The 22,874-nt window shown below is 33.4% G+C and overlaps 2 protein-coding genes across 2 annotated transcripts; both read right to left on the minus strand.

Annotated features, from left to right (window-relative positions):
- Nucleotides 1-234: 234 nt before the first annotated feature.
- On the minus strand, nucleotides 235-1,596 carry LOC107886437 (probable ribose-5-phosphate isomerase 2). The gene has a single exon (XM_016810396.2). The coding sequence runs from the start codon at nucleotides 1,278-1,280 to the stop codon at nucleotides 498-500; it is 783 nt and encodes a 260-aa protein (XP_016665885.1). The 5' UTR covers nucleotides 1,281-1,596; the 3' UTR covers nucleotides 235-497.
- Nucleotides 1,597-7,641: 6,045 nt separating this feature from the next.
- LOC107886435 (uncharacterized) lies at nucleotides 7,642-12,415 on the minus strand. The gene is made up of 9 exons (XM_016810393.2): nucleotides 11,976-12,415; nucleotides 11,344-11,528; nucleotides 10,491-10,669; nucleotides 10,027-10,311; nucleotides 9,871-9,929; nucleotides 9,739-9,775; nucleotides 9,339-9,410; nucleotides 8,727-9,048; nucleotides 7,642-8,254 (listed from the first exon to the last, which is right to left on the minus strand). Exons 1-9 carry the CDS (start codon nucleotides 12,094-12,096, stop codon nucleotides 7,838-7,840), a joined length of 1,677 nt encoding a protein of 558 aa, XP_016665882.1. The 5' UTR covers nucleotides 12,097-12,415; the 3' UTR covers nucleotides 7,642-7,837.
- Nucleotides 12,416-22,874: the final 10,459 nt, after the last annotated feature.

The following is a 22,874-nucleotide window of genomic DNA, read 5'->3' on the forward strand; positions in this document are numbered from 1 at the left end:
ATTTAGTTTAGCTCGAAATAAAGTCAAGCTATCAAATGAATTCAATTAGCTTGATCGAGCCTCTGAATTCAAAAACCCAATACTGAACTTCCATGGGATTTGCAATTTGATGATTCATCACAGAATTTTTTTTTTTAAAAAAGAAGAGTAATTGAATGCCATATTGAAGAAGATGATGAAAGACCTCTTTGCTTCAATGTCAATTTGACTATGGGTCAAAAATTCCAAATCAAATGCAATAATAAACCGATTTTGTGATTAAAATGATCATAGAACAGTTGACATTCATCATTCTCATAGTTCAGCTATTGCTTTCACAATCCTAACATCCCTAAATCTTCTCTTCCCTTAAATTTGTGTCCAAAACGAAAATAACAAAACTTGAGAAGACAAGACAACTCTTGTCATCAATCAATAAATGCCAAAAAAGGAAGAATCCATTCCCAGCTGCAATAGCAATTCCCTAATTATTAAAATAAAGTTAGTTTGAGTTTGTACTACTTATTCTTGATGGTGATTCCAAGCTCCCCTGCAACTATAACAGTAGTGGCCATAGCAAGAAACATGCCATGCTCAACCACACCAGCAATCCTCAAAATAGCATCGCTTGCCACCTGCAAATCCCCAATATCTTTCTTCAAATACAAATCCACAATGTAATTCCCATTATCCGTTACGAAAGGCTCCCCTTTACAATCATTCCTCAGCTTGGCAACGCAACCAGAATCTCGAAACAAGTTTTGGAGTTTTTTGGCAGTGAATTTCCAACAAAAAGGAACAACTTCGACGGGCATAGCCAAACCGCTGCCTCCCAAATACTTGACCAACTTGGATTCATCAACGATACATACAAATTTCTTGCAAGCTCCTTCCACCATTTTCTCTCTTAACAGAGACCCACCTCTGCCTTTCACCAGATTAAGATGCGGGTCCACTTCATCAGCACCGTCGATTGCCATATCAATGGTGGGGTGGCTGTCGAGATCCGAAAGTGGGATACCTAAAGAAATAGCTTGTTCTTGTGTTTTTTTGGAGGTGGGGATTCCTATGATGTTGGTGAGCTTGCCTTGACGAAGCAACTCGCCGATCCGGTCGACGGCGTGTTTGGCCGTGGAACCTGTGCCCAGACCCAGAACCATGCCTGATTCCACGAACTCAACGGCTTTGTAAGCGGCGATTTTTTTTAATTCGTCTTGGGTTAGGATAACCGGCGGAGACATAGGAGGAGACAAAGACAAAGCCTCCATGGAAGAAGCTTTTTCAGACCAAGCAACAGCCATTATTTGGGCGGGGTTAATCGGTAGCAAACAATAAAGAAGAATATATTAAAAATTTTGGCAAGTTAAAAACTAAATCAACCAAAAAAGTCAAAAGGGTATGAATAGTGAGAGAAAAAGCAAAGAAAAGAGTGGGAATTTTCTTTGCTTTGAAGAAGAAGGGCGGGGAGGCGAGCGAGGTATGAGGTATGAGGCATAAGGGATTGTTTGGGTGTAGTGTGAGTGGGCTGCCCTTCCTTTGCTTCTTATAAAACGGAGAATCCAAGGCCGACACAAAATAATAATACCAGAGAGATTCGGAAAATCGAATATTGGCTTTAGGTCAAACTTCATCCTAAGTTATTAAATTATACTTATTTTGGTTATTTAAATATTATAATTTTTTAATTAAATCATTGAATTATTAAATTCTCTTTTAAAAAATGTACTTTCATCGTAAAGCTTAAAGCAACCATTCTATGATTGGTGTCGTGAATTACTACTCATTAATAAGTAGAATAACATATTTTAGATTCAAAATAATTTAATGGTCAGTGTCGAAGATTTGAAGAAAAAAATTATTTTAATTTTGATTCATAAATTTGTAACATCTAAAATTATTTCATGAAAAAAATTTATAGCAGAGAAAAGGAAAGACAACTTTTGATTGGTGTATGTAATGTGAACAGAAAAAATTATATAACATTGATTTTAATAGTCCAGTGACTAGTAATTTTTTTAAGTTAAATTACCAAAACAAAAATTTACCTATAATTAAGTGACTAATAATTTAATTTACCCTATTTTTATTTAATTAGTATTATTATTCAAAAAATAAAATATATTTACACAATAACCAAAATAATAATTAAATTGTAAATATCTCAATTTTGAAGATTTAATTTTGATATTATGTTATACCTAAATTGGAGTTCCAAAAATAATTAAAGAAATAAGCAAAAGAAATAGACAAGTTGCAAGGAAACGCGTGGGGACTTAAATTACGAATCTCCGCATATTGGATGGATTTGTCGGTGTCTGAAGGAATTTGTGAAAGTGGTGTATTACTATTTTGCTTTTTATTTTCCGCAAACTCTCTTAATAAATAGAAAAGATGAGGAGGCAGGCGTGGCGTGGCGTGGCGTGGGGCATGCATTTCCAACTTTGAAATCTATGATTTGGTCCACCAAACATTTTAAAGGAACCGTGGGGAACTGTTGTTCCTTTTTGCATGATTCTTGCCGCGCTCCGTATCTACAGCAATTGATGATGTTCTTAAGCCAATCCCATTTGCCTAATCATATACTACAAATATTCATCCAAAACCTTTTACACTATTTTCCCAATAAAATAGAGTCAAATCCTACAACTATTTGATATAATCAAAAACAGTAAAATTTATGATCAAATTAATTTTTAAACACAATGTCTAGAATTACTTATAAATAGGATACGTTTCAATACACTCAAATTTACAGTGTCCATTCTTATCGAATTAAAACTTAATCAACTATTAAAAATTAATTTTAGTAAAACATTGACTGTTTTCTTGAGTTGCGTAATTCAATTACGCTTTCTTTATTTAAACCCCAACAAAATCACTAGTAATAATCCGAACAATGTTATGTCTTATATATGAAAGCTGTAGGAATATTGATCTATGTAGTGGATGACCGAATCAAGGAGCAGGATGTGTTGTAGTTGACTTTTGGAGAAATTAGTAGGCAACAGCTCCTTTGCAGTGCAAATAGCGTTTTTAGGGAAAATGTTCATTATTCTCCACCGCTACTGCCTTTTCTCTTCCTCTGTTCAAATCAAACTATTACTAATAGAATCTATTAATATTTTAAAATCTTTAATTGTTAATTTAATGCACTTTTAAATTTATTGAATATTCAAAAAAAAAAAAGAAAGTAAAAACATGATACAAACATTATGACAATATTATTTTTCTTTATCTTTTAATTCATAGAAAATTAAGAGTAATTTTTATTAAAATTTTATTTTGTTAAAGTCTATCTACCATACATACATTGGTTTTTTTTTTTACTTTAGTTAAATTATTTTATTTTGTTTTTATTTTTCTCAATTTTTTTTCATTATATGAATATTTTTAAGTCTATTAGTTTTTATAATATATACTAGGCTTAATTTCATAGATATATAATATATTATTAATCAATTAATTCAATTAATTACCTTATTTTAATTCGGTTAATTAAATTTTCACACCCTTGCTAAAAAAGAATCAAAATGTTCTAAAGTTGGCACAATTTTTTTTGTGGAAGTTATTTGATTTTATCGCAAGGAGATGAAAGCCTAGTTGAAGTAGCGAAACAAATAACAAGTTTATGTTTATGTTGCAAATATTAAGAGTTGGAGAAGAATAGTTGGGATGGAGTTGGGACGAACGTTGGATGGAGCAATGGGTTGAATCTGATCCTTCATGTTACGGAATTGGAATGTATAACAAAGAATTAGTTAAAGTGTGTTGAGGTGGTTAGAGTTGTTAATAGTTACTGCAACTGCTTCTGTTTACAACAAATGTCTACTGCATTAAATAGCAGACTAATGTCACTACTGTTTACAACAATCGATTGCTTTCGCTAATAAATAAATATAGAATTCGTATAGAAGTACTATTATTCTATTTGATATTAATTGTATAAGTAGAATTGATATATAACTTCTCTTATTCTATTTAAGATTAATTAGAATAAGGCTTTTAAACCTATAAATAGAAGTATCGAAATTTCTTTTATATTATTCGAATATATATATATATTTTTTTGTGATCGTTTTATATTATTATTCTCGACGTTGTGTTTTTACAGGAGTGCTACAAGGTCAAACTCTATATGAGAAGCTTTATAGGGTCAAACCTGCTGCTCACATTTTAGAATTTTTAGTTGTGCTTGATTTCCCTATCTAAGGCCGTATAATCAACACAAGCTACAGTTCAAGTCGACACGGTGTGTTTTTTCTTGGATATAGCTCCCATCATAAAGGCTATTAGTGTGTTGATGTCTTGATGACAATGGACATTTTTTGTGTCTCGACATATAGTCTTTAATGAAACTCGATATCCTTTTGCTTGCACTACTCAGTCAGGTTCTTCTTCGAGCTCAGCTTCACCTCAACAACATAGGCAGTCTCATCTGCCTATGGTGGTTTCTTCTAAACCTGGTTGTTGTCATCCATCTGCTTCTTGTGAGGTATCTGCGAATAGTCCGATGGTTCTAGAAAGGTTATCTACCTCTCATAGTTCCTCTTCAATTGGTTCTGGTCATGATAATGTTTCAGTTCATCCTCACACACCAGATGCTACTCATGGTGGAAATGAACAGCTTGAGGCTCCAAGTGATAATAGAGGTAGCGATGTTCAAATTAATGCTGGTGCAAACAGGCTGCCATCTCTATCTGTTCTTTCCAATATGCATCCCATGTAGACAAGGTCAAAGAATGGGATATTCAAGCCAAAAGCGTTTTCAACAAGTTTGACTGAAAAAGGAAAACCATTAACCATTGAAGAAGCCTTCAAGAGTGAAGCAAGGACAAAAGCCGCTCAGCAGGAGTTCAATGCCTTACTTCAGAATTAAACTTGGGATTTAGCCCCTTCTACCTGAAATTAGAAGAGCAGTAGGGTGTAAACGGATTTTTAAGCTGAAAAGAAATGCAGATGGATCTATTGCTAGGTATAAAGGACGGTTGGTGGTTAAGGGATACTTGCAAGAGGCCGGGATTGGCTTTCAAGAGACGTTTAGTCATGTAGTCAAGCCAACAACGATCAGGGTTGTCCTCACACTTGTTACCTTTGGTTGGCCACTTCGACAAGTTGACATTAATAATGCTTTTCTAAAATGAGATCTCGCTAAGGAAATTTACATGCTGCAACCACCAGGATTTTAGCAACATCTTGATGGTCAACAGTTGGTGTGCAAATTGGAAAAAGGCTTTGTATGGCCTCAAGCAAGCTCCTCGAGCATGGTTTCACAAGCTAAATGAGTAGTTGTTGGCTGCTAAGTTTGATGTACTGTCAAAATCGGATGCCTCTATCTTTGTCCAGCAGTGTGGGTCTACTTTTCTCTATGTTGGTCTATGTAGATGACATTATTGTCACTGGCAACAATTCACAAGTTGTGGATGAGTTTGTTCAGTCGTTAGACTCTCGTTTTTCTCTGAAAGATTTAGGGAGGTTGAGTTATTTTTTTGGGATTGAAGTAACCTATATTTCGAATTGAATTTTCCTTAATCGAAGGAAGTACATACTTGACTTGCTCCAAAGGAGTTTGATGGATAAGTCCAAAGGATCCCCCACTCTAATGATTACTACTTGTAACTTATCAGCTCATGTTGGCAGTCCTGTTGAAGATGATTTTGTCTATCGAAGTATCGTTAGAGCATTACAATACATTATAATCACAAGACCAGACATCGCCTTTGCAGTGAAGTATGCTAATTCATGCATAAGCCACTTGATCTTCATTTTAAAGCTGTCTAACGAATTTTAAGTACTTACTGAACACCTTGGATCATGGGTTGGTGTTTACTCCATCTTCGAAGCCGTCCCTCGAAGGATATTCAGATGCATATTGGGGAACTGACGTTGATGATCGAAGGTTAACTACCAGGTTTTGTGTGTTTCTCGGTGGTAATCCAGTTTCATGGAGTTCAAGGAAGTAATAGGTAGTTTCTCAGTTGACGACCGAGGTTGAATATAGGAGCTTGGCTCATGCCACTGCAGAATTGATTTAGTTACAATCCTTGCTCTCTGAGTTACATGTGAAAGTCAGCAGCAAGCAATGATGTGGTGTGATAGTTCAGGAGTTATTGTTATTGCAGCAAATCTGGTTTTACATTCAAAGTTCAAGCATGTGGAGTCTGACCTATTCTTTATCAGAGAAAAGATTGTTGTGGGAGCACTTCAAGTTGGTAGTGTTCCAAGTCAAGACCAAGTTGTTGATACCCTTACTAAACCATTGTGAGTTGGATTCTTCACTAAGTTTAGAAATCAACTTAGAGTTCTTAGCAAGATTGACGAGTTACAAGGTAGCAGAAGATAGGAGTCACCAAGTAGGGGGAATGTTATGGAATTGGAATGTATAACAAAGAATTAGTTAAAGTGTGTTAAGGTGGTTAGAGTTGTTAACAGCTAGTGCAACTGTTTCTGTTTACAACTAATGTCTGCTGCATTAAATAACAGACTAATGTCACTACTGTAATCAAGAGAGTTTTCATGAAATGATTGTTTTCAGTCGATTGTTTTCACTTTACAATCAATTGTTTTGCTGTTTTAATTTATTGTTTTCTCTAGCTAGTATCTACTGATATCTCAACACTTCACAAACAACCCCACCATCAGAATATTGCTTAAAAGTTCGTTGTGTCAAAGAATGCAACATCTCCCCATACTTTATGAATGTAAAAAATTAGAACAATATTAGCACCTAGATTTCTGCCAACGCATCGAGCAAGTTACTCGATCCTCTTTGAGTCCGAGGTTCGATCGAAGCTTGGCTTCGACTTATTGTTTTTGAATAATGTAGTAAGAAAATGCTGTAAAAAAAGTTAATAAAAAAAGTTAATTTTAAGTATTTGGAATGGTTATAAAAAATTGCGATAAAAATTTAAAATACTTTGTTTAGATATGACATTGAGAATGTAAAAACAAATGGTTAAATTAAATGATAGTTAAATAATTTAATATAAATTATTGATTTATTGTTATAATTTAATATAATGAAAGTTATTTACATGAAAGGAATACTTAGAAAATTTTAATTTATGTCAAATTTGATATGCTGAATGGAACATGAAATGTGATTATTAGATTGTTAAAATATTAATGGTATAAAAAGTTATGAAAATGTATAAAATCACTTAAATTTTATAAATTCATTTCCTTTAATATAATCATACACACAATATAAATTAAAATTTAAAAATATATTTTTATTTGAGTGGAGAAACACTTTTTGGCAGTAAAGTCCAGATTTTTTTCTGTACTTATTGGTTGGAAAATGCTTTTGAAACCCAAAGCTTTTCAATCCAAAACAATAACGAACGGACATTCATCATTAATGCGTACTTCTACTTCAGGGGAGAGTGGCAATAGTAGGCCAAACTTGACAAAATCTGCCGAAGCAAAACAAAATAGCTGGCAATAATCATGTCTCAAGCACCTCATCTCAGCTTGATAAGTTGGGAGATGGTGAGAAAGAATTTGGAAAGGTGCAAAAATAATATTAATTGATCTTTATTTTAAGTTTCATTTTTTCATTAATTAAAAATGTCATATGTGATTGGCAATTTTTTTTTCAACAAAGGTAACAAAAGGACCATTTGTATGACGGAAGAATCACTTTGGAAAAATATTTAGCATAGATGAGAAGAACACCCATTTTTCATTTAAGCCTATATATATTATGTATGTGTATATGCATCTATGAGACAACACAGAAACGATAGATTACCCTTCCAACTCAAAAATGGAGCTTTGCCCCATCTTGGTTTCTTTCCCGGTCTCGGATACAACGAAAAAGAATGTTATATAGACTTGAACCTAATTTCTTTCTATAATTTTAGACACTATTTGCGCTTGACAATGTTGTCTTGTTGTTTGTGTTGAAAATGTTTTTGCAGCTCATTAGTTTCATCGGCAACAGTATCTTCACAAACACTTCCTCCCTTCGGGGGCGGTTTGCATAGAATATCCACAGAACCAGACACAGCAAAACTCCTACTGAGATTAACCCCAATCCTGCATTGACCATTTTAAGGTAACGCTCCAATGGATGGCAGTAATTCGAGGTGATATTTTGAAATGTATCCCGGACAAAATCGCAATTTTGAAGGCACAGTAAGGGTGGGGTATAGTGCTCAAGAGCATAACTCTCGTTAATCGCTGCCACCAGCTGTGTGAATCTGTCCGGCGTTATCCTTCCAGTGGTGTTGCATAGCCCAGATTCTGATACCATGCACGTGTAGTTCTGCCAAACCTGAACGAGAAAAAAAAAGTTAAACCAAGTACAGTCAAGTTTCTCTTGCATAAAATAGAACAGCTTCATATTTACAGGATTTGCAATGAGATGTTCATCAAGTGCAGAAAAAAATAATATTTCAGTGTGAAAATGCAGGTATGCTACCTTAAAGTTCACCCTTTAATCTTAATTGGGTGTTGTATTTTTTGTCCTTTATCAAACCTGACTGCAAGTTCATGCTTTAGCCCCTAAATGGTATTACAACTTTAGGTTTTTCTGAATATCCTACGAGCTTCAGTTGTAAAGCTGAATAAAATCATGCTATTCTCACTGGTCTTAGGTATGTAACTACCAACACATACACGCCAAACTCATCCACATTGATGTTCGGGATTACATATTCACAAGGGAAGGATGTAAGTTTATCCGGTAATGTCTATGTGCATCTGAGAAAACATGCAAGCCAAATTATCGAAGCTGATAGACATACCAGTGAAGCATTTGCCATAGACACCTCATAAGACCCGCACTGGCGATCTTGGAGCTGAGAGTCAAATGGGTAACATAAAGGAGGCATAGTAGGCCCAGACTGATTGTAGTATCGATTGTCGTCTGGGGAAAGATCTATATTTGCAATGGAGTAGATATATGTATTGACAACATCTACTATACTAGTGATGACTTGTTTGCTTTGAGTGAGTGTATGATTTGTTGTTCTCGGATCAACACAAGGAAGGATGTTACTAAGAGCAGTCTCCGCGTGGGGATTTTCCACCCATTCTTCCATAGCCAAACAAGTATCAGAAATTGCACTGAAACGCACAAAAGAGACCGTATATCCATCAGACATTGGCATCCACATGGGCATCTTGTGCATCAAAGCAAAAAAAAAAAATGACATGGACGAAGCAATTTGTTCCAAAAAAATTGTTGGCAAAGCAACTTTGAAATATCGAATACAAAAGAGCTGATACATCTTGTATATAAACAAGCTAAGGGTGTGATGGATGCAATTGCCAAACTAGGTTTTAGAATTTTTTATAAGCAAAGCAAAAACGTAGGAAACTTTGGAAATCTCTTCCACCTAAACCAAACATCTTACTTGTTCATGATTACAAAAATTCCATAAAGAATGAATGTAACAGCTACTAGCAACCATCCGCTGACTATGAATCTGCAACAAGTAGTTGGTAGTGTCAGAAAGTGATGTGAAGTTCTAGTATAATTGAAATAAGAGCATTCACCAACCAAGGGGGTGGTTAGTTTCACATGTTTTCGGTTTCCATTTGTACTCTAAATGAGCTAGATAAGATAAGATCAAATAACTTCGAAAACAAGGGATTCCAATGTAGTAAAAACGTTGGATAATCAATTATAATAAATTTTCAATCTACGGGTCCAATAGTTATTATCCTATCTCATTCATCATTTATGATGTAAAACTATGATGGAAAGTGTAGAACCGTTTTCTATAGAACAACACTGGCCTAAAATGAACTTACATGTGAATGGCATGTTGGTGACCTAGGATAGACATCACTGAAACAAAACAAGGAACAAATTCCGGATAGGTCAGAGACATGTAAATGATAAACATAAGATTAAAGTCATCAAAATCTTCTAATGATACTTACAAAGACCAAGCAGAGCCAAAATTAGCATCACAGCTGCCACGGTGATCAGTGCTAATCGTCTGAAAACAAATTTCAAATAGGCCAACTCAGTATGTGTTGATATGCAAACTAGTTCTAAAGTGAAGAGGTAATATTAATTGTTATAGGGGACCATACACAGCATTGAAGACTCTTTTTATTTTGACAGCATTTTCATCAGTCTTCTCAGTAAGTGTATCTGCTGCAGTGTTTAGATCTATGTTCAACTTGTCAATGTCGGTCATGACATCGGAAGGAAGGAAAACCTGAGCCACACTGATGGTTTTTGCTAGAGATAGGTACTGTGTAACATTCTTTAGGATCTGTACAGTATAGTCTGACTGATTTACAACATAATTCAAAGTATGCAACGCTTCATCATGAAATTCATCTTGCCCAATAGAAAGAAGAATACATCCAGTCCTGTTCAGTAGAGACTTAGGGTTAGTAAAAACTAGCCAAAAAGTGGCTAATATCATTTTCAAGAAAAAAACATATACACAGAAACCTCACACGTTCCATTGGAAGGTGCATAAATAAGTATAAGATAAAAAGCTCAACAAAGATCTTAATTGTAAAAAGTCTCAAGTTTGGGTCCTTACGCAGCAACACTTGTGAACAATATGAGCATTACAAGACAAATAGTTTGTGAGTGATCTGATTTTTTTCCTTCGATGTTTATTCTCCATCCACAACAATGATACACCGCAAGAAACAAGCCAAAAGAAACAAACCATAAGGCAGCGAAAATGAATCCAGCAGCACCTGTAAATCCAACAGACTGCAGAGTGCAGACACAACAGCCGAAATGCCAATTAGGAATATCTGATATATTGTACACAATTTCCAAAAGTAATGCAGAATGCAATCCTTAGGAACAAGATGTGTGTTAAACATCTTAGTGTAATAAAATATTAACAATTCAAGCAACTTGTAGCTTTAAAAGCTGTTTGAGTGGGGCATAAATAACAAAAACCCTTGTCTACCAATTTTTATAGCTCATCCAAGAAAATTTGCTACCAGCTCCACCATACTTACTTTCTAATAGCCATACTCCTCCCAATTCAGTTAATTGAAAAATTGAAAGAATCACACTACATTCCTTCGTGTAAAAGATCAATAAAAACATCTCTGACTCCAATACAAATACAGGAAGAGTCAGGATAATAGGAAGTGCATATTTCTCTAGCTTTTAAGTCCCAAATGAGTATAACAAAATTTGTCCCTTTTCTTGAATACATTAAACTTTCATCCAAACAACACTATCTGTTTCAAGTTTTATATGTTTCCCTGCATTAGATCTACATGTATTAAGATTCTGGTCTCATTTGACATAGATTCTAATTTCAGCTTAAGGATAGAGTCTTTACAAAAATACGATATTCACAGTCCAACAATATCAAGAATGATCAATGAAAAGACTAACAAGAATGCAAGGCATAGCCAAGACTTTACCGCCCAGTAATGCCGGTTGGTAATATCCCACCCACCGAGATAATGCTTGAAATGGGGAAGAATGTCCGGCCTATTTGTCCTTTTTGCAGCCAAAACCAGGGTGCTTGGAGGTTCATCATTTGTAGGAGCTGGTGCTTCTCCCATTTCAGATATTTCATTCTTCCATGGACCTAAATTCACCCCTCCTGCATACACAACAAACCGAAACTAAAAATGAAACAATTGGAGATATCTAATAGCAACAAAAGTCAGTCCTTTGGCTTAATTACATAGGTTAAGAACTTCAGATCAAAGTAAGCATTGAGAAAAAAGCAAAAAGCAAAAGAGTAAAAAAAATAAAAATAAAGGATCAACAGAGTTTCCAAAACCAACACTGAACTCTGCCAATTACTTTAATCTGGCTTACAGTTCAACAAAGAAAGAGATAATCCCAATATCCAAAATTCCTTTTTCTTTTCTTTCCCTTTCCTTTCTTGTTTATATAACAAAGAAGATCAAATATCATCAACAACACATACGACAAAAAAGCCAAGATAGAAGAGAAAATAACAACCAAACAACAAACCATAAAAGCGATGAACATTAAAACATTAACGTCACAAATTAAAAGAGAAGGCAAAAAGAAAACCAACCAAAAACGAACTTGACATGATCTGTGATCGGTCCATTTTGAGCCGAAACTGGAACTGAGAATAAACAGCCGAAGCCTAAAAGAAGCAAGGAAACGAAGTATCTAAACAAAATCTTCTTCATTTTCGGCTTTAAGCAGCACCCTTTACTGGAAACTCGTTGTTATGATCCCAAAGGCAACCAACCCAGAAAATCCAAATGTTAGAGACATTCCCAGGAAGAAAAAAAAACTAGAACCCAAGGCAGCAGTGGCAGTGAGAAAAGAAAGAGAAGAAAGTCCAGAGGTTTCAGGGTCATGAATTGAAAAAATAAATGTGGGGTGGAGGGGATTGAAATGGAGACAGAGTCACATGGGAGGAAGGACACTGAAAAGGCGGGTGGAAACAGTGTTGCTTCTTAAGTCTTAACCAATCTTTGTAAATACTATAGGTTTGTTCAGATACAATTAAGAAATAGAGTGGAATATCGGCTGCAAATGGGCTTCATTTCCTTCCTTCCATTTCCTGCTTTCTACCCACTTCTTTTGTCTCTTTCCTACTTTCATGTTTTCTCTAACTACTTTATTCACACTAACTCTCTTTAATTACCATATTAATTACCCTTTACTTGACGTTTAGAAGCTTTAATAAACCATGTATTATTTATTTTTGGCTTAATTATAAATTTGACTACTAATATTTACATAATTTATCAAAATAATTATAATTGTATTTTTTTCAAAAGTTTTTTATCAATATCAAGAAAAATAATTTAATACCCTTCATGGATTAAATCATAAAAAAATTTATACATGTTTGGGAAAAATACAAAAATACTACTACATCTGCTCCTCACTGAGAAAAGAAATGGCGGTATTACTTATTTTACGTGATCTCTTTTTTAATTAATATTTAGACCTTTTGATGTTTTAAACACAATCTTTGTCGATTGATGTTCCGTTGTGTTTAAGTGCACCCTATATCTCTTACACCACCATCAAGTCAATTCCATTTGAGCAATAGAAAGTGGGACCTTCTCACAATCTTTGATGGGATCAAATCCAACGGTCTGATATGACTCTAGTATATACGCGTAGAATTCGTGTGCACAGAATTTATTAATTCATATAATAATCGCAGAGCGCGTGTGATGAAACGAGGCACGCAATTAAAGAAAGCCATGTTGACTCACTTCCCCATGAAAAGCAACTGAGTAGTGAATCGGTCAAGGATGTTACGGCCGCCGCCGTTCATCACGCGCTTGATTCGAGGTAAATGTGAACTGGGTCGGGTTTTTTTAATATTGGCCCCGTGATTGGAGAACCGCTTTTTAGATCAGACGGCTTAGCCAGCCTTTTGCTTTAGAGTAAATAAATGTATCTTTTTTATACTTTTTTTTCCTTTCCTAACAAGCAATGTTGTAAGAAAGGAAAACCGGATTGATTCTGGCCAGAAAAAAGGGGAAAACCGGACGGGTTGAATCGAAACCGACTTGTCGGGGGAGTTTCACATTGAACCGGTTTAGATAGTTTTGCAACCCCTCCTTAATAAGGCCCCGTTCAAGATTGCTTTTTAATGCCATAAGCAGGATCAAATTCTTGGTTTTTGGAGTTAAATTACGAACAAACGTAAATGTTAAGTTTTTACTTTTTTTATATTTTGAAACTTAAATTATTAAAATATCTATATTTATATCAATTTAGATTGTTTTTTTTTAAATTTAGATATATCATTATATTAAATTATTTAAATATTATTTACAAATATTATTATAGTAAATATTTAAATATCATTTATTATTATATTTAATTTTAAAAAAAATTAATTCATGTATCATTAAATTTACAAATAATTTATTAATTACTTAAAAATATTTGAAATATATATTTTTATAATTATATTTAAATATTATCTGAATTAATTTATTTTTTAAGCTCATATATTCTGTTTAAAATAGACATTTTAATGTTCAACTCTAAATTTTGACAACAATATTAAACACTTGAAATTAATAAATCGCATTTTTTCATAATACTTTCCGAAAGCATTTTTTTGAACCAAACTTTTCAAAAGCACTTCTCAACCGCAATAACAATGCCAAATTGGTACTAAATAATTTAAGTAAACAAAAAAGTTAATTCACTATTTAATGTTTGAATTTGATAATTGTCCCTACATTAGGGCTTGAAATTTTTTTATCTGAATTTTTGAACTTAACAATTATTTAAGTAAAAAGAAAAATGTTAATTTTTTGATAAAAATTATCTTCACAATATAGTTAATTTTTAAAATGTTAGGTTTTCATTAAAATAATTATTATTTTTTAAGTGTGATCCGATAGTTTAAAATAAACTTAAAAAAGAAATTAAAAAAATCCTTAAAAAAAAGACCTTTTTTGAGTCTACATCAAAAATTTTAAAAAAAAATTCAAATTTCGATTACAAGCCCAAAAAATCAATACTTTACTACATGCTGTCTCAAATTTTAAAAATATGAATTCAAACTTTCGATATTTATTTTTGATCCCTTAAAATTAAAATCAACATAGATTTTATTTGAATGAGTGAATTTAATTTTAAAATAAAAAAATGCGACAAATGTAACGTTTTTATTTATTTATTGGGTAAATTACACAAACAGTCACTCAACTTTGGGGTAGCTAACAAAACAGTCACCTAGGTTTCATTCCAGTCACTTAACTTTAAAAAAATAACAAAACAGTCCTTTTAACCATTTTCTATTACAGAGTTAACGGGAAAATGACATGGCATTTAACAGTGAGTTAGCAGTCATTTTAACAGTACTTTTTAACCCTAAACAGCCTTGGGCAGTAGAAGAAGAAGAGAAAAAGAAGAATAAGAGAAGAAACAGAGAAGAAGAAGAAAAAGAAGAAGAAAAGAAGAAAAGGAGAAGAATAATAAGAGAAAATGGAAGGAGCTTCGTATCAGCAATTCCCAATGGTCAAAATTCGGGAACTCAAAGATGACTACGCTTCCACGGTACCGACACCTCCATGGCCAACTGTTAACATTATGATTAATGGCAGACAATTTTAATGGCAAACAATCCAAGTGGTGCAAGTTTAGCACCCTAAAGTTGACTTTGAAAAAGTGGCATGGGATATTTTTTTTTTGGTCCTTGAGATAATGGGCTATTTATTGTTTGGTCCTTGAACCTCAACTATAAATAGGCCTTCTCATTTCTCATTTCAATTCATCCCAACCAATCTTTCTCTCTTAGTTTTCTCTCTTCTCCCATTTGAGAATTCTTAAGGAATTCTATTTGTTTGTAATATTTTGGAGATAGTAAAGTTATCATCTGGTGTTAGTGCCCGAGGACGTAGGTATAATTTACCGAACCTCGTTAAAACTTTTGTGTTCTTTTTTGTCCTATTTTTCTTTCAATATTTGAGGGTATAATAGTAGTATTTAATTGTGCTATTAAATTACTATAGAAGGGATATTCTGACTAAGGAAAGACTTGGTATTTAAGAGATCCTTGTGATCCACCTCTCTTCCCTGGGAATTGAACTTTGTGTGATTTTTTAGTACAATAATTTACACGCTTCCGACCCTATTGGAACTACACCAACCCCCTCCGTCGTACAAGTTGAGTGCATGTCATTTCGTTTTCTTTGAATCCTATAGTCTATTCATGTTGTTACCGAAGTCTAAACCTTTGGATACACAGAGAGATCCTTTTCGAAGAGCTGTTGCAGAAGTAGGACGATGTTGTTGCAAGACGAAAGCACGCGAAAGAAGTGTTGCGTGTTTTGAGGCAAGCTGTTAAGGTTTGTAGTTACTTCACTTTGTTTATGTTGAGGGAAGTTTTTTTAACTCTTATGACATCCATCCATACTGCAACTTTTTTACTAGTCGTTCTTTCATATAATAATGTTTGTCTCTTTTGACTGAAACTATTTTTCTGCCTTTAGACGCTAAATGAAGTTCCAACACAGGACTACAAACTTGGGTATTGATGCTAGTCCCGGATTACCAAATTCTCCTGAGATCACCAATAATAATAGAAATTCATCTTGTATGTTGTCATCCAGCAAGCCCAGAGCTCGAAAACTACTCTATCTAGAAGAGCCACCATTGTGTTTCAGCTCCAATGTTGGACTGCGCTACTAGTTGGTTAGAATGCACGTCTCAGCTCCCAGATCCCACTGATTGAAGTTGGTGCCTAGACAGGGGATTAATGCATCTCATAAGTGATAGACTTGTTCCTAGATTACAGTTTACAGAGCTTCATATGTTCTAGTAGCAAAATTTGGTTAACTGGATTTGCTATGTCAATATTGTTTTTATGAGAGTATTTCAATTTTGCCCGACACCAGTTGAGTTTTGTGTTTACATGCGAGAAGAGAATATTCATTTTTTCTTTGAATCCTATATTCTGTGGCTTACAAAAAGAGGAGTGCTCAGCCTTGGTAGCAGCAAAAACAGAATCTATACTGCCTAAGGATGCAAGCACTTGCGAGGCTAACTGGGTCTCTTCCGTAATCAACTCAGCTAAAGCAGCATCAACTGTAAGAAGGGGAGATCGATGAAGCAAAGAATCCCTGAGCTGCTCGAACTTAGGGCGTAGGGCCATAAGGAACTGCATAAACGGGTCAAAAAAATAAAAGAAGCATAAAGAGAAAGAGATTGAGGGAGAAGAAGATGAAGAGAAAGATGAAAAGAAAAAGAAGAAAAATCATTTTGACCAATCATCTTTTCTTTTCTTGTTTGACCCTTTGACTACTCGTCCAACGTGGCAAGTTAACTGGCCACATTAGCTAGTTAATTGGCCACGTCAGCTATCCCGTTAAACGTATGACGGAAAATGTTAATGAGTGACTGGTTTGTCACTTTTTAATAACATTAGTGACTGTTTTATTATTTTTTCAAAGTTGAGTAACTGAAATGAAACTTAGGTGACTGTTTTGTCAGCTACCCCAAAGTTGAGTGACCGTTGGTGTAATTTACCCTTATTTATTTTATTATAAGAACATAATTTTCGTACATTTTAACAAAAAGAACAATAAACAAAATCGTATCCAATTATTTTGGCAATAATGACGTCAAAATTTTTAATATTGAAATGTTTGCTTACTGGAAAAATAGTTAGATTTATTTTAAAAAAAAAGGAAACACTTTCGTGCATATACTTCAAGTGTGAATAATTAATCTCATACACAATTAACAACCATAATTTATATAAGCATAATTAACCAAGTTAGCATGCATTGTATAACTCTTAAATATATATAAACATGTATACTACTCAGCGTCTTTTAATTTCATAAGCTTAATATACAAACATACATATGTAACAACTTTAACCACATCGATTATGTCGAATAATGATCATCACAAACATGGATATCATTTGAAGCAAATTGACTTTGCATGCATGCACATATTACATACACAATATAAGATGTATTAGATCATACACCAATACCCACTAATCTAATTCATGAATCATATATACAAATATGGGAGGCAGCAACACAAGAGAAACACAAATTTATGGAAGGCAGCACTCAAGGCTATGAAACATGTATATATACGTACAATTGCACTTAAGGCATATATATTACGTCTGCACAGCTGACAATAGTTAAGTCTAAAAGCTTGCATGGGTGAGACGTGTAGCAAACAACATACGTATATATAAATTAAATATAAAAAATCATACATATACACGTAAATGAGCCCAAATGCTCGCATGGGCAGCAAAAGCACTGAGGGTACTGCTGGAAAGAGAAAGGGAAGAAAAAAAACTTAAAAAAGAGTTTAAATAAAATATTGATAGCAATAGGCTGGTAAATCCAAAAGAGGCTCGAGAATGCCAAGTTTAAAATTTATTAGAAAACCAACAAGCATGCAGGCCTAAAGAAGCAAGTTTTTATGTTGTTGAGTATTTTTCCGTCGTGTTTTATTAGAAGGGATAATCGAATATTTATACATACAGTTATTGTTTATGGAATTGATGTTCTAGGTAGGTTTTATGCATGACGGACATGTATACTGCTCTGGTTTGTCTGCTGGACCTCGTAGCCCCCCACATGCGAACTCCTTGGTGTACGCGAACTGGGACCACAAGCTTCCTTTGCGAGCCCTCTTGGCGAACCCCTACCACAAGACTTGCACGCACCCAACTAATATGGCCCAACTAGTTCGCAGGTAAGCGACCCAAATTTTATCTGGGTTTCGAATTGGTGATTATAAATATATAACACATCTAAAACATTAAATTACAATTATAATCGAGTGAGCTGAATGACTAATCTTTTAGATTCTGTGTGTTCATTAAGAGGTAGACGTTAGTCACAAATTTTCAAACTAGAGATACTCAGAACGAGAATCGAACACTCAACTTAAGATAAGAGAATAACAAATTACATTTAAAATATGTACCAATCTAAAACTTTCACATCTTTCCTTTCAGGTCTCCCCTTTCATTTAGAGCAATTTTGGTAGAGGCCTCTTTGTGTATTGGTCACGTTTTCTCCTCTTTGTTCTTGTTATGCTTTCTGTGTTTTTCAATATTTTAAACTAAAAACATATCCCCCTTTCAATCTTTTCAACCGCATCTACATGCAATATATTTCATATAATTAGGGATTTAAATTGTGGTCGTGGCTGCGTTTTCGGTCGAGTTGTGTTTATCGCAGTTGCGGACATAACATATGCTATTGCGGTCACTGTGGGTATCGCGGTCGTGAATTTTTTTAAAATTTGCACAACTTATTGTAAAACATAATAATTATAGTTATAATTATAAAAAGTCACTTTTAATTATTTTTAGAGTGTTTTCTAACACTTATGGACTTTTATTAATATGATTGAGAACACAACTTTTATAATCATTAATTATTCTTATATTTATTTACGAATTTTCTAAGAATGTTATATTAACTAATAACAAAGTAAAAAAAAAAGGAAATATTAAACATTTATCATATTTAATAAGTTTGAAAGTTTTTATAGATAAAATAATTGAAAATTCATACCTGAGAGATGTCTTTAATATTTCTTGACAGCTTTGAAGATGGTGAAGATATAAACATTCTATGCTGCAAAAGGAAAAAAGGAATAGATAAATGTATAGATTCTCATTAATTATTTCTATTTCCTATCACTTATTCTCACTATCATTCTACTTTCATATATAGTTTAACATGCTTCGATTCTTAATTATCTTTTCATAAAATATACTCCATTCATTTATCTAAAGATATATTTTAAATGTTTTAATATCATCAAAATTAAGAACATTAACTAAAGTTTTCTTTAAAAAAAAACATACCTTGCAAATAATGGTAGTGGTATGATTTAGTTTTCACCAATTAATGGAATGACGAGGAGGATCAGATCATTCACCTTCACTTTGAAAGCGTTATTGACTTGATTCTCTTGGCCTTTGTCCAAAAATATATCAAAAAACAGTAACATTTTCACCTTGGTTTTCATATATGAAGGATATATTTGAGGAGGAGGATACATGAGAGGTGGAGATGGGTGATACATTGGTGGTGGAGGATGCATTTGAGGTTGGTATGGCACACCATAATTAGGAAATGGTGGATAATAACCATATGGTTGTGGATAACCATGTGAAGGTTGAAAATATAAAGGTTGTTCTAGTGGATAAAAACCTTGAGTGCTAGTAGATGAATCACTATACCCAAGGTTACTAGAACTCGATCTCCCACCAGATGAAGAGCCTATAGAAGTATGTTTCTTGCCTTTTCCTTTTGATGGAGCTCTAGGTTCACTTCTATCTCTCCTAGGTTCAGGAAATATATTTCCATCAAACTCTGATCTATCACGGAAATGTCCACTAGTGGTACCAACCCCATATTCTCCTCCATACCGACTAGAAGACCTAATTTCACTTCTATCAATTAGACTTAAGCCACCGCCATCGGATACTAGAACTTGAATGAGACAAATTTTTTGTTGTTGAGATTGATCAACATCCATTTCATCATCAGAGGTATCCACAGGCAACACACCGGCATTTTTACCATCTAACAATGGATTCTCTTTCTCATGAAGTCATTTTGATAGTGGATCAACATCTTCAAAGATATTATCAAGGCTGATAGGATTAAAACTAGTGTTTATATCATCAATGCTCATTCTTTTTTGATGCTTTATCTGAAGCCTCATATTATAATAGGTAAACACTAGTTTCTCAAGTTTTTTATACTTTAACCTATTTCTTGCCTTGGTGTGAATATAACTAAATGTGCTCCAATTTCGTTTGCAATTTGATGTAGAAGTTGTTTGACTAAGCACTTTAATTGCTAATTTTTGTAATTTGGGAACACATGTGTCGTATATTATCCACCACTCAGTTGCATAATATTATTTAAATTTCAAAATAATTTCAAAATGTACAATATAATTAAATAATTTAATTAACTATTTACCCAGATTCATTTGCTTCCAAGCTCTTTGTGCTTGTGAAGTACCGAATGTCTCATGTTTATCTGTAAATAGTAACAACTGCATAAATAAAAGATAGAGTAAAAAAAAATTTCTATTTCAAATTATGTAACTAAGTTACAAATAATAGTACTTAAATCTAACCTGATTAAACATTCTGACTTGACTATCAAGAGAAGGTTCTAATTTTTCAATTACTGATCGTGTACCTTCTAATGTTTCTATTAGTACATTCTCAGAATGCTCCACCCCAAATTAAAATTGAGGATTGAGAAAATAACCTAAGTATAATTTATAAGAATATCATCAAATAATAATCTAAAGCTTAAAATAATAAAATATAAAAATAGTTCTTAATTATATGAAACATTTTATCTTACCAGCTGAATGCAAGTCGGAATGCATAAAATTCCATCTATTGTCAATAATCTTTTCGTACTCGGGTGAAATATCGACAATCTTGTTGAATTGCTCGTTTAGCTCTATCAACAGCCTTTTAAATAAAAGCCCATTGTTGGTTTTTCATCGCTATCCACAAGTCTCAATACTTTTAGTAGGGGCTCGTAAACTTTTATGAGGTCATTGGCTTTTTTCCAAAAAAATTTTCCCAAAGCAATTTTTTTGGCTTCATAAGCAAGCCTTAACTTTTGCTATCCCCATTTTGATTCTTTAAATTCCTATATATTCATAAGAGAATTTTTAAAATAATATAATTTAAATTATTTGGAACTAATAAAATCATTAAAGGTTGTTATATTTAAGTAATTATATTAACTAATTATAAAATACTGACCTTTGAATTAAACATTTCTCTCAGACCTTGCTTTTGTCTTGTTATCTCTTCAAGTTGGATGAAATGAGTTGCAAATCGAGTAAGAGCAAGTCAAAGTATTTGCTTCCCTTGTGTATACTTCTTCATCAAATCAACAATCCAAATGTGATTGTATACAAAGCAAGTCACTTTCTTTGCCTCATCTAACACTTTTGCTACACTGGGCTATTTCCCAATATCCTCAAGGCATAAATCTAAACAGTGAGCTACACATAAGGTCCAATATAGATGTTTTCTTTTCAACATTAATTTTTTTCCAGCAGCTTTCATTGCTGCCTCATTATCAGTCACTATTTGGACAATGTAATTTTCTCCAATTTCTTCGACAACCAAATCTAACAAACTGTAGTAAAATTCAACATCTCTACTACGAACACTTAAGACATCTACCGATTTCCAAAATATGGTTCCTTTACTGCAATAAACAAGGAAATTAATGATGTGCATTTGATTCAAACTGTTGGTCAAACCATCACACATTAGAGTTGCACCCAATTCTTTCTAATGAGTCTTTAGTCCATTTACCCAATCACTAACTCATTGATACTCTGACGCCAAATACACATCTGAAACCTCATAAGGTGTTGGGAGCTTTACATATTGTCCAACTTCTATTGACACTTGAATTAAGTTATACAACCACGGAGAGCTTGCTAATTGAAAAAGAAGTCTTTCATATATTAAAAATTTAGAAACTGCTTCACCTATCTTCCTTCGAAAAGTCATTAAAAAAGAGTCACCGATCTTTGGTTGCTTTGAACTTTTACTTCTAGCCGATTCAGGTGTAGCTCCCCTTAAGGTAAACTCAGACTCACTTGGGATGGATTTACTTGTTCTTTCTCTATAATATTTTCTAGTTGATCCATGATAAGATCGCCCTTTTTTCATAAATGTTATTCCAACCACCATTACTTCATCTGAATTCTTCCCTTCTATGCCACTCATGTTGTGATTGGATACTTTCTCCAATTGCTTGCCTTATAGCAGAAACCTCATCAATGAATTCCTCGTGTTCATCCTCCTCTCCTCTTAATTGAGATAAGAATTCATCTATTCTCCACTTTTTTTCTATTTTTTTGTGTTGCTTTCTTTCAGTATATTCATCATACTTTCTCTAATGACACCTGTTAATTAAAAAAATAATTTACACTTTATATTATTATCAATTATATATAATCTTTATTGATAAATTTACAATTACATTTAAAAATAATAATAAAGTATCACATACCAATAACATTAGGGCATGGTGCAACATTGCCGGTTTTATGAGCAATGTGTAACGACCCAAAATCCTTGGGCACCGAAAAAGTGTGTTATCGGGCCTCCATCTTAGTGAAATAAGTTCAAAAATAATTATTAAAAATATTTATGAGCCCAGTAGTGTGTCTAATTAGGTTTTAATTAAGTAAATTTAGCTTAATTTAGAGTAATTAGTAAAAAGGATTAAATTGAATAAGGGTAAAAGTTTAATTATAGATTAAAGAAAATCTAGAAGGACTAAAGAGGAAATTAAACCATTTCCTATAGCTGAGGCGGTTTAACGTGGAAAAATATCAAAGATTTTATTGATTAAAATATATATTTGTTTAATAATTAAGTATATTATATTATATTATATTATATTATATTATATTATATTATATT

Source organism: Gossypium hirsutum, chromosome A03, assembly GCF_007990345.1.
Source record: "Gossypium hirsutum isolate 1008001.06 chromosome A03, Gossypium_hirsutum_v2.1, whole genome shotgun sequence".
Taxonomy (NCBI): domain Eukaryota; kingdom Viridiplantae; phylum Streptophyta; class Magnoliopsida; order Malvales; family Malvaceae; genus Gossypium; species Gossypium hirsutum.